Source organism: Physeter macrocephalus, chromosome 11 (genome assembly GCF_002837175.3).
Source record: "Physeter macrocephalus isolate SW-GA chromosome 11, ASM283717v5, whole genome shotgun sequence".
In the NCBI taxonomy this organism is placed as follows: Eukaryota; Metazoa; Chordata; class Mammalia; order Artiodactyla; family Physeteridae; genus Physeter; species Physeter macrocephalus.
Genome location: NC_041224.1, coordinates 127,779,031 through 127,792,185, shown reverse-complemented (window position 1 = coordinate 127,792,185; position 13,155 = coordinate 127,779,031). Strand labels below are relative to the sequence as shown.

The 13,155-nt window shown below is 35.4% G+C and overlaps 1 protein-coding gene across 4 annotated transcripts in view; it reads right to left on the bottom strand.

Annotated features, from left to right (window-relative positions):
* Positions 1 to 1,355: 1,355 nt before the first annotated feature.
* Positions 1,356 to 13,155, bottom strand: part of FANCM (FA complementation group M) — a 57,551-nt gene continuing 45,751 nt past the window's right edge. For 3 of the 4 annotated variants that reach the window (XM_007112792.4, XM_007112794.4, XM_028495793.2), the window contains 6 exons: positions 11,486 to 11,592; positions 9,295 to 9,858; positions 5,599 to 5,974; positions 3,704 to 3,995; positions 2,834 to 2,949; positions 1,356 to 2,082 (listed from right to left, as the gene is read on the bottom strand). In XM_007112792.4, coding sequence (XP_007112854.3) covers positions 2,024 to 2,082; positions 2,834 to 2,949; positions 3,704 to 3,995; positions 5,599 to 5,974; positions 9,295 to 9,858; positions 11,486 to 11,592 — 1,514 coding nt within the window. In that variant the 3' untranslated portion in view covers positions 1,356 to 2,023. Of the gene's footprint in view, positions 2,083 to 2,703; positions 2,950 to 3,703; positions 3,996 to 5,598; positions 5,975 to 9,294; positions 9,859 to 11,485; positions 11,593 to 13,155 lie in introns of those variants that run through there. The other variant, XM_028495792.2, reaches the window with a different exon arrangement.

The window sequence follows — 13,155 nt, the reverse complement described above, 5'->3', positions numbered from 1 at the left end:
CCACAACAGTGAGAGGCCCGGGTACCGCAAAAAAAAAAAAAAGAAAAAAAAAATAGATTGTATTGGTAGCTACTGAGTTCATGAAAACTTTAGGTTAGCAGTTGTCACCACTTGGTATAAAAGCCAGAGTTGATCTAATGTTTCAGTTATCAGTACATGTTGTTTAAACCATTTGACAAGCCTTCTCCTGATTGTTTTTCTTAAAACTTGTGATTGGCACATCCATGAAACCTATGTAAATTTAATTTACTGCTTTTTCAGTATTTTTATTAGGTAGAATAAGAGAACAGATTTTGTTGTATTCTTAAGCAGACATGGCTTAAATTTGGTCTCAATATTTAAAAGACTGGATTAGACAAACATTCAGGTTATAGCTCTTCTATTGTAAGGAGTCAAGTTACTATGTCATGTCATAGTAAACACTGTTTTCCTTTCAGACAGCTTCTTTAGAAATAAACTTCTTTTAGCACATTATGCCATTATGCTTTAAAATTTGACATAGAATTTTTTTCCCTCTAGTTATAGTGCATATTTACCCACTCTTTCTCTCCGGGTAGGTTGTTCAAATAAAGTAAATTTGCTTTTATAATATTCATGTTTTGGTTGGTTTTCTAATTACTGGGTCATAGAAAAAATGCATTTTGTTTGTTTGTTAATGGTTCAGTTCATTTCCTTGAAAAATACCAGAACTGTTAGAAAAAATACATTTTCTTGTTTCTTAAGAATTTAGTCAGTAATAATCAGCAGCTAAAGAACTACAGGATTTGTAGAAACACAAGATTTAAGAATAGTGCAAGCAAACAGATCACTCTCCTTTAAACTACCATGATAGTTTCTGCCACAGAGATTTTTGATAGATGAAGGATGAAACAAATGAAAGGGTTATTTTAGAGTAGCTCTAAAAAATTCTGTTGTAGAACTCTAAGTTGCCAATATTTGGTGTAATACCATGCTGCTTGATGTTAATGGATAGTGTTTTAAGAATTAGAAGGTATTCACAACATTGTAAATCAACTATGCTCCAATAAAATTTTTTTAAAAAAAGAATTAGAAGGTAGTTAAATTCTGTAATAGGAAACAAAAAGATAACTTTTGAAATAGCATATACTTGACACAAACCACAATGTACCCCCACTCCCCATATTCCATGTGTCCTATCAAAACTATTGTATCCCACCTTCCAGGTACCTGGTTATTCCCGTTTCTTTCCATTGGGTCATTAGATAAACTAGTAAGGTTTAAGGTAACCTCCAAAGGAGACTTAAAAGTGGAAAAGAAAGACTTGACGGGCTCAAAGACAGACAATAAGATGGATCAATAAACGATAGGGTCGATAGTCAAGTGCAACCTGTGAAGAGTATAGAAAGAGGCTGTTGCAGCTTAAATATGGATAGAGGTCTCTACACAGCAAGCATAAATAAATGAAATCCTCTAGGTTATGTCCCTCAAACCATATCAATTTATGAAATATTTTGTCTGTTGGGTGAACACACAGAATCTGAGGATATTGGTGTCTGCATGAGATGTGCTGCAAGGAGGTCATCAGTCCAGGGCAATGTGAGGTTGTTGAGGGACTGCATGCTTCTGGTGTGCAGCCAGGGCACAGAGCTCCACCAGATGTCCCCACACAATGCACCACTGACACCATGTAACAGGAGTGAGTAGCAGCAAAAAAACAGCACACTGGAACCAGAAAAAGAAGCCCCTTTCCTGCTTCTACTTGACAAAGCTTAAATCTTGCTCACTAGCGAGAAATGCTCAAAAAGTCCAGTCCATTATAATGGAGTGAGATACTGAAGGATGAATTTGAACCTGAGAAAGAACAAATTGAGAACTGCACATGAGCCAATAATTTATAGAACTTCTTTTCTCTCTGGCTTTGACAGAATTATTAAACAGCAGAAATAAGAGATTAACTGCTTTAGAAGAATTCAGAATTTATACTCTCCCAAAGGAGCTAAGTTCACAATCAGAGCAACTTTTTTAGTGAAAGAAAACTGTATCTAGTTCCTGGGTTCTTGTTCTAGATTTCCCAGTCTAAACTTGAGTAAGTCACTTGTTTCTGGGCCTCACGTTTATCATCTGATAAGAAAGGAAAGAGAAAAGCAATTTGAATTAGATCAGCTTTGAAGTCCATGCCAAGTCTAAGTGAAACCCTCGGCTGTGAGGTTGGTTCAACTACCCAACAATTAGTAGCATAACACGATAAAAGTCCACATTCCATAGCTCATCTATACTGAAATTTTCCAACTCCAAGATATCACTTCTTTTAATATGGTACTTCAACCAAAAAAAAAGTAGTACAGATTAGAGTTCATACTACTAGGATTAGACTGTTACTGGGATTCAGTTAAATTTTCTACTTTCCTAGTTACTGGGGCATTACCTCACAATACACCTACCACCCACATCTATTCAATATAGTTTATGTATGAGAAAAATTGTTTATGACCATTAAGCTGGAAGCAGACACATCAACCTATGATGCTAACAAATGACAATGATAGCACTATAATCTTTGGGAAAATTCTTAAATATATCTCACTCTAGCTTTTACTTAATAGTACCTTCAATAAGCTTTTTGTTCAATTAAAAAGTTTCATTACCTAACCAAAATGATTAAACATCAGATTTCTTTTTTAATAATTTATATATTCTATATAAATAAAAATGTACACAGTGTAAAATAATAGATATGGAAATATTCTTATTTATATATTTTAAACTGATAATCACAAACAACAGCAATGATTATTGAAGTGCATTTAGTATTGTGAGGGTTCTTTGATAACCCACCCTGAGCAGTCTGATCATGCATCAGATTTAAAACTACCTTGGTTAAGATCATTTGGCAACATTTGCATGTCAAATATATAGTGAATATATCTATAGATCTCCTCAGCTTTTTGATGAGTTACTTGTGCATACATGGAGATTTCCTGAGGTGAGCTGAAAAATAAACAAAAACATTATACTAAAACTTCTGACTTATAAAATTCAATATTCTTGCTTAATACCAAACATAAAATCCTTTAAGAAAATCATTTTTTCCCAAGTTTTCTACATTCAGTTGATTATGTCTTAGCATTAGTTTAAATAAAACAAAAGCCTACTCCCTATATTTAAAATCATTTTAGTTTAACCTATTTTCTAAAGCCTTCGTTTGATTTTCAAGCAATATAATCATTAAAGCCTACTAAAATTTTCAACTTGAACATTTTTCTAGTTACAGAACTAACCAGCCCAGAAATCTGAGACTGCAAGATCAAATTAAGTGCTGTCTGTCTCCCTCCCCACAGGGCTCTAAGCTACTCAAAGACAATGCCTACGTTTTTTTTTTTCCTTCCATTAATGTCCTCAGCTTAATGCAGTGACTGATACATGTTGACAAGCAGAGTCTTTACTGAATGAAAGAATCTAACAGGCACTATACCTCTTTATTTTTAAAAATATTAAAATTCCTATGAAATGCCTTTAAGGATGATTTTAAAGTAACCATTTAAAAATATTAAATCAGGGACTTCCCTGGTGGTGCAGAGAATAGGACTCCGCTCTCCCAATGCAGGGGGCCCAGGTTCGATCCCTGGTCAGGGAACTAGATCCCACATGCATGCCACAACTAAGGAGCCCATGTGCTGCAACTAAGGAGCCTGCCTGCCACAACTAAGACCCTGCACAACCAAATAAATATTAAAACACATACCTATTTGTCATCTTTTTCACAGATGAAAACTGTTGACACATATTCAGTGCAGTTATATAACTTATACTGGGAATACTTAGATAAAATTGAAGTGCCTCACATTTATTACTGTTCACCACTGTTGAAACATGAATACCAACATTCTTTCTTTGTTCCACTAAAGACAACTCCTTTAGTAAATCTGCAGTTTCTTCTTGGCAGGAACTGAAAAGAATTCGGATTCCAGCACCAGTTAAGGTAGTCAGCAGGCTGTCATAGCTCTTTGTTCTCCTAAACATCCTGGATGTGTCTCCTAAATATTTTACATTTAGGAAAATGCAAACCTTAGTAAGTTACATTAAGTAGGACCATTAATACCATATATTATTAAAATCCCAAGATCTACATCATTAAGCAAACTAGTGCCACATTATGCTAATGAGAAACCCTACTGCTAAAAATTTAAAGTGATTCTCAAATAGAAAATAAGGAGAACTATCTTTATGAGTGTCTTAAATTGGAATCTACTGAAGAAGGTGAGTAGGCAGGGGAGAGTTTATATTCCTAGATAATTCATTCCTAAAGGCCAAGAGCATATTACTTATCTCTAAAATTCATAATGGTAGCATCGCCGAAGGGTTAAGTATTACTCCTAACTGATATAAAATTATCTTATGTATTTATTCCAAGAGTAACTCAATACCCTGCATACCCATTATAATAACTTTAACTCCTGCCTATTAATTTACTTCCCTACTTTTCCCATTCATTTTCTTTCCATGTTCTACCTACATCCTTTTTTTGGCATTCTTCCTTAAGCCAAAAAAAAGATGTTTTTCCATAACTTTTGCCACATTACTTTCCTTTCTATTCCAAATCGATTTCCTTTATAAAGGATATGTTAGTAAAGAGTAAATTATAGAATTTTAACACTAGAAAGACCCAAAAGATCACTTAATCTAAAGCCCTCACTTGTCAAATTAAAAAAGAAAAAAACATTTGGGTTACTGAAAGACAGAATGACTTATCCAAGGTCACATGGTTCAGTAGTGACAGTGGTGATGAAAAGGTATGTTGCTCAAATTGAACCAGTGTTTTATGTAAACTACATTATTTTCTTTTACATAATGACTGTATAATCCTTGAATTCTTCCATAGTGGCTTTCAGCTGCATGATTTCACTTAATCCTCATAACACCCCGGGATGAGTAGGAAAAGTATTAACTCCTCAGAGGGAGTGATTTGTCAGTGCAATGTCACATAGCTATAGAGACACCAGAACTCAGTGCATCTTCTGATCCCATATCCTATGATCTTTTCACTATTCTCAGGGACTCCCCATACAATTAAACATTACCCATAAAAATGCCCTAACTGAAGCTCCAAGCCTGCATTTTTTAATACATCCTAAGCATCCATTTTAGTGACCCATTGAGAACTCAACATATTCAGAATTAAACACCTTTTTGTCCCTCAACTCTGCTGTTTCTCTGATATTCATAATTTCATTGAACAGCACCACTACCTAACTGCCCAGTAATCAAGAGATTGGTCAGCTCAAGAGTAATTCTTGAATTGCTCCCACTTACTCCTGCTACCTCCTGATTTCACTTACCTCCTGATTCCTCCTTTCCCCCACTGCTGCCTTATTTAGGGCCCCTCACCCTTTCTGGGGCTCCCAGAAAAAGACTTATGATTGGTTCACTTGCCTTCAATTTCTCACCCTTCAATTCTCACAAGCTGCATTTAAACACAATGACTAATGAAAAAAGTTATGGCATTATGTAAATATGAAATGACATTCATAAGTCAGGTATTTAAATTTTAAGAGCTTCCCACATCCTGACAGTAGGATAATGAACCAAATAATAGGTTCCTTTACAGCCTTATAAACAAAACCATTTAAAAATACAAACCTTTTTTTTCTCTGTCCTTTTCCACAATCACACATATTCTTTCAAACATGCTCTGTAGGTACTGGATCTGGTCAATGAGCTTGTTCTTACTGATACTATTTAACATCTCAGATTGAGACCTCCTTTCCACCACCATGCGGTTACTCACAATATAATCACAACCATTAAGAGGACAAACCTCTACCTGTAAGCCATGAACTGCTCTTAGGGAAGAAATTACTTCTGAACCAGAAGTGATTTCACGACTATCTACAAGAATACAAGTTCTTTGGCCTTCCTGTGGAAGTCTAAGAGGAGCATGTCTGTCAGCCAAGTGTGGTCGTGAGTTGGAACAGTATGCCACTGAAGTGCCAGAATCCTCCAGAGCACTAGTATCCTGAAAAGCAGAAAACATCAATCATGATCAGTTATATATATGTTAGCGCCATAAACTTCTAACACCTAGGCTGATTTTTCTTATTGATACTTTTTTTTCTTCCTTCAACATCAGCAAAGTGACTATGTAGATGAAGGACCAAGCTACCACTTACCACCTCGTAGGATGGCTAGAATTTTTATAAAGGAAAATGTGTTGATGAGAATGTGAAAAAACTGGAATGTACATTGCTGGTGGGAATGAAAAATAGGCCACTGTGGGGAGAGTTCTCAAAGTTAAAGAGTTAACCATATGGCCCAGGAATTCCACTCCTAGGTAACATACCCATAATAATTGAAACCAGAGACTCAGATACTTGTATGCCAATGTTGATTAATTTTAGAAAATCCTCAGCCATTGCTTGTTCAACTATATCTTCTACTTGCTCTCTTTTCTCCTTAATTCCAATTACATGTATCTTAGACTACTGCATACAATCCCACAGCTCTTGGATGCTCCATTCTGTTTTTTCACTCTTTCTTTATATTTCTGATTGGGTAATTTTATTGACCTAGCTTTGAGTTTGTTGGTTCTTTCCATGGCTGCATTGAGTCTACTGATGGGCCTATTGCAGACATTCTTCATCTTTTTTACCATGTTTTCCATTTCTAGCATTTCCACTTTATTGTTCTTTATATATTCCATTTCTTGGATGATATTCCCTTTCTGTTCATGCATGTTTGTTTGACTTTTCCACTAGAGCCTTTAACATGTTAATCATGGTTATTCTAAATTCCCTGTCTGATAGTTCCAATGTCTGGGTCATATCCGAGTCTGGTTCTTGAGAATGTGTTTTCTTCTTCCTTCTATGTATCTTGTAACTTTTGGTTGAAAGCCAAACATCTTGTGTAGGAGAGTAGTGATTGAGGTAAATATGAGCTCTACCAAAGTACAGAAATAGCTTTGGACCCATGACAAAACATCACAAAGTCCTTTCAAACTGAGATGAGGTCTGGGCTCGTTTGCCAGGTGATTTTTCTAAATATTCTCTTAGTTTTAAGTTTTCTTTGTAAACCTGTGCCTCAAGAGAGTTTTTATCCGCATACTCTTGTCCCTCTCTCAGCAGTAGATTGCTTTTATTTCTTACTTACTGCTTGCTAGCCTGGTTGGAGGGAGTGCTAGGAGTGTGGGGACAGGCAGGGGGAGGGGGGTTTCTATTGTCCTGGTTCAGCCTGTCTTGGGCAGGACTTGTGTCCCTGATCTCAGAGATGGGAACTTCTCAATGATCCTCCCCCACTCCCTGCCCCCAGTGGTTAGAGATCTCTAATGCTCTAGGCCCAAGATGTTTTCCTGCCCCTTTCTCAGATGTAGAGCATTTCTCTCTTATTCCTTTCCTCCATCTGCAAAGGGTCTTCACCTAAGCCCTGGAGGCTGTAGCGTTTGCTGTTCTTCCCCCAGTAGTTTAATGCTTTTTGTTCCATAGGGGAAATAGGGGAGAAGGAACTAGATGGGGTTTGGTGCCTTTTCCACAGTAGCTTCTGGTCACTTCCCCAAGGCCTGCACTAGGAAGGAGGTTTTCTCTGATTCTCAGTCTTTCTTGTGACCACCTGATGACTCTGTAGAAAAGAGCCCATGAGTGGTTGTGAATTACTCTTCTCTCTGCAACTCCCAGGGGTTCTAAACGCTCATGCTATCCCATTGCCTTTTGCAGTTCATTAACGTTTTAGCTGAATTCTTCTTACCAGATTATACAGTGCCCAGTGACTGTCCCAAATCAGCAAGTCTCTCCTTGGAGGCACTTGTCTCCTTAGATATCAGGCTAATTGGCTGTCCTGCAACCTCAGATCCAAATAAACTTATGATTTTGTAGATTATCTGGCTTTTTTTGCTGTTGTTACAAGGATGGGAGCAATGCTCTTTCCAGCTTTCTGTATTCTAAGCTAAAGAGGAAGTCCTAATCACTCAGAATAATCTTTAAAATATATTTAATATTCAATTTTTTAAGAAAAGGAATAAATGTAATGAAGGAAGAAATGAACACTAAACAACCAAAAGAAAATATTGGAAATATTTAGTTATCTTGGAGTACAAAATGGCTTTTTAAACATGACACTGATGTCAGAAACTATAAAGAAAAAAATTGGAACTGTATAAAAAAGTTAAATTTTCCTGTGGCAAAACCCACTATTAAACAAAACAAAGGCAAATGACAAACAAGGAATACTGTCTGCAATACACGTGACAAAATAAATATTAACATTTTTAGTATCTAACAGTTTTTGACAGGATATTTAGTCTATTTTCTGTCTTCTCAAATTTATCTCAAATTCCTTCCCCTCCTAATTTGAAGAAGAATCATACTATATGTATAGTATTAGATAGTAGAAGAAAAGTTAAAACACATTTCTGTTAAAACTCTATTTATCCTTTTTCACAGTCCTCAAAATATTACTAGCCTATATCTATTTTTTTTTAGTTACAGCATGGCAAAGTAGAAATGTAGAGAGTGCTCACTGGTTTTGAAAGTACTGTGCAAGTATTACCTACCCTGACCCTTGGGATTACTATCTTTCTAATACAGCTGACAATACCGAGGCTCAGGGAAATTAAGTACTTTGCTGTTCTCCCATCTATTTATAAGACTTAATCTAGTCAATTTTATCTAATTATGCCTTCCAGAAATAACTTTGTGCAAAAAAAGCCTGGAGATAATTTACAACTGAAAATGCCAATTTGAGGGCCATTGTGTGGACACTGGAGCATGTTGCTAAGGTGGAATGGGCTGAAACACCTGGAATAAAAGAGAAATCTAAGTCTAGGTCTAGGGATTCCTATTACTATGACTTTAACCCCTATTTTAGCAAAACTACTGCAACTGTGAACTCTTAAAAACTGAAAATGATTTTAGGGATTACTTCAGCAATAGTAACCATTCCGGAAGGAAAGAAATTCAAAGGAAGGAAATCAGGTGGTACCCCTAAACTCCTCACCCCAATAAGTAGATGAGAGTTACATACCAGAAGCCTTCAGAGGGGGAAAGAAAAGTTAATCTGGGGAAACTAGTTCTGAGCTTTAATTTCTGTTAATTTTACCTTGTAGGAAGCCCATTTCCTATATCCTTTTTATAAAATTAAGTTTCCTTACAGAAAACTATTAACACATTTTAAAAATAAGCATCCTACAAATCAGCTATAAAATTTAGTGTGCTGGTTCCTGAAGAATTTTATCACTTGCTAATTTTTCTTTGACCTAGTTATTTAACACAAAAGAAAGAAAAACAAACAAAAAAAAAACCTTTTGGTAAACATAAGAAGGCTTTTTTTCTCTAATCTGATTCATACCTTCAACTGAATTGGAAATTTTCTACAGTCTTTCTGTGAATCAACAGTAGTGAATGATGATGAGGTAGATTCAATTTTAGTACCGCTCTGAGGTTTGAAGTCTGAGACATCAGAAACTGTAACCTTTAAATTAAGCGGTGTCTGTTGTCTCTGGTTTGGCGACTGATTAACAACTGGATTAGAGTGGTCCCTGGACTGCAATGAAGACCCAGAAGGCACTAAATTCAAACAGTGGTTTTGTTGTTCACTCTTGGTAACTGCACTTGGATTAATCACAGTGCTGGATTCCTGTTTATCATTGACATCGTTTTCCTCCTCACTTGAATCATCTGGTAAAATAATTCTGAGTAATTTTTTTTTTGAAGATGCACAGTTTTGTCTCATCTTCATTTGTTTTAGCTTTACTGCACGTCGGGTTTTATATTTTTTACTCCTACTTGCAAAGCAATCTTCAGTTATTAGGTTAAAATCAACACAGACTTCTTCACTTGATTGGCTTTTGCAAGACTCCTCTTCATCAACACAAAAACTGTCTTCTAAATAGGTTTCATCTTGCTCAGGAATCTACAATACAAATACAAAATAAGAATATTATAAATTTCATAAAATCAGCATGTTTTAACATATTCTTTAAAGTTCATGGTATCTTTCTGAATATTTATTTCACTTACTTTATTAACTCAGTCACTTGCTCACTAACATATATTGAGCATATTCTTTTTTTCTTGCAGTTTTATTGAGATATAACTGACATACAACACTGTATAAGTCTAAGGTGTACAGCATAATGATTTGACTTATTACATCATGAAATAAGTTTAGTGAACATCCATCATCTCATACAGATACAAAATTAAAGAAATAGAAAAAAATTTTTTTATTTGTGAGAGCTCTTAGGATTTACTCTTGACAATTTTCATATTTAACCTACAGCAGTGTTAATTATGTTTATAATGTTGTACATTACATCCCAAGTACTTATTTATCTTATAACTGGAAGTTTGTACATTTTGACTACCTTCATCCAATTCTCCTTCCCCTACACCACTCCCCTGCCTCTGGTAACCATAAATTTGGTCACTTTTTGTATGCGTGAGTTTGTTTGTTTTTGAAGTATAATTAACTCACAATACAATGTTAGTTCCTGTTACATAACATACATTTCAAAATGATCACCAGGATAAGTCTAGTTACAATCTGTACAAAGATATTACATAATTATTGACTATATTCCCCACACTGTACATTTTATACCTATGACATTTATTTTGCAACTGGAAATTTGTACCTCTTAATCTCCCTCACCTATTTCTCTCCTTCCCCAACTCCCCACTGGCAAACACCTGTTTGTTCTCTATGTCTATGATTGTTTCTTTTTTATGTTGGGTTCATTTGTTTTTCAGATTCCACATATAAGTGAAATCATACAGTATTTGTCTTTCTCTGTCTGACTTCTTTCACTTAGCGTAATGCCCTCTAGGTCCATCCATGTTGTCACAAATGGCAAAATTTCATTCTTTTCTATGGCTGAGTAATATTCCATTTTATATATATATACCACATCTTCTTTCTGATTATATTCTTTATGGAAGAAAATGGGGAGTTTGGGAATAAAAAAAGAATGATTTACCCTCTAGAAATTTACAGTCTAGTACAAGTAGCCAGAAAAATAAACAGTAATTTATAAACAATGTGATAAATGCTATATAATAAACACAATGAAAGTACAGAGATGAGAATGACCATATTTCCAAGGTGAATATGGCAATTTATAAACAAATAAGGCTAATATGAAATTGTTATCCATAAATGAAAAATAATCTATAATTTTTAGGATATACCATTTTTATGAAAAAATTAATTTTCAAGAGAAATATGACAACATAGAAGAATTAAAATTTTAACTAGTAGATGATAAAGTTCTATTCACTTCCTTTAAGTATTCTCCTAATTGGAAAACAATTTAAGAGTATATTCTAATTAGCTCAAGTTAACGAAAGGATAATTTGATCAAATTAGGACTAAAAGGGATTTTGAGAATTCATTTAGCCCACCTTCCTTACTCAGGGCAGAAATTATTGCAAATAGTTCTGATGGTCCAATTTTAGAAACAAAATGAAGGCTTCATTAACAGGAATATATTTCAACACCACCACCAGGAAATTCTCCACTATATTTCCATAGTTCATACCTGTGAGAAAATGTTTACGTTGTTACGTTTCTTATGGACCATTTTGTACCGATTGTTCATCAGTGGACTTCGCACAGATTTCATGTAAATAGCTCTCATTTCAGAATCTGTGTAGAGATAAAAAAAAAATTTCAAATAGCAAAATTATTTAAATGAAAACTAATAAAGTATTTAACTTTGACCTATCCCAAATTCACATGATTCAAAACTGTGGAATTATTTTACACAAAAGAGATTTAATATATATTGAAACATGTCTAAAAACAATTATTCAAAAATGCAAAGTTAGGAGTTTTGCCTTTGACAGACCATCTAGTTGGGTGATCATGGACAATTTATTTAAGCTCTCTGCCTTAGCTATCTCTCTCCTCTGATAACAAAAATTAGGACAGTGCCTTTTCATGAAAAATAAATGTACACAAAGACCTTAGAACTGTATCTGATTTATAGAAAGCATTCTATAAAACTAAAACATAAAAAATCCAGGCAAAGATCAATGGAACAGGATAGAAAGCCCAGAGATAAACCCACACACATATGGTCACCTTTATCTTTCATAAAGGAGGCAAGAATATACAGTGGGGAAAAGACAGCCTCTTCAATAAGTGGTGCTGGGAAAACTGGACAGGTACATATAAAAGTATGAAATTAGAACACTCCCTAACACCATACACAAAAATAAACTCAAAATGGGTTAAAGACCTACATGTAAGGCCAGACACTATCAAACTCTTAGAGGAAAACACAGGCAGAACACTCTATGACATAAATCACAGCAAGATCCTTTTTGACCCACCTCCTAGAGAAAGGGAAATAAAAGCAAAAATAAATGAATGGTACCTAATGAAACTTAAAAGCTTTTGCACAACAAAGGATACCATAAACAAGACCAAAAGACAACCCTCAGAATGGGAGAAAATATTTGCAAACGAAGCAACTGACAAAGGATTAATATCCAAAATTTATAAGCAACTCATGCAGCTCAATAACAAAAAAACAAACAACCCAATCCAAAAATGGGCAGAAGAACTAAATAGACATTTCTCCAAAGAAGATATACAGATCGCCAACAAACACATGAAAGAATGCTCAACATCATTAATCATTAGAGAAATGCAAATCAAAACGACAATGAGATATCATCTCACACCGGTCAGATTGGCCATCATCAAAAACTCTAGAAACAATAAATGCTGGAGAGGGTGTGGAGAAAAGGGAACCCTCTTGTACTGTTGGTGGGAATGTAAATTGATACAGCCACTAAGGAGAAGAGTATGGAGGTTCCTTAAAAAACAACAAATAGGGCTTCCCTGGTGGTGCAGTGGTTGAGAGTCCGCCTGCCGATGCAGGGGACACGGGTTCGTGCCCCGGTCTGGGAAGATCCCACATGCCGTGGAGCGGCTGGTCCCATGAGCCATGGCCGCTGAGCCTGCGCGTCCGGAGCCTGTGCTCCGCAACGGGAGAGGCCACAACAATGAAAGGCCCACATACCGTTAAAAAAAAAAAACAAACAAAAAAAAACTACAACTAGAACTACCATACGACCCAGCAATCCCACTACTGGGCATATACCCTGAGAAAACCATAATTCAAAAAGAGTCATGTACCAAAATGTTCATTGCAGCTCTATTTACAATAGCCAGGACCTGGAAGCAACCTAAGTATCCATC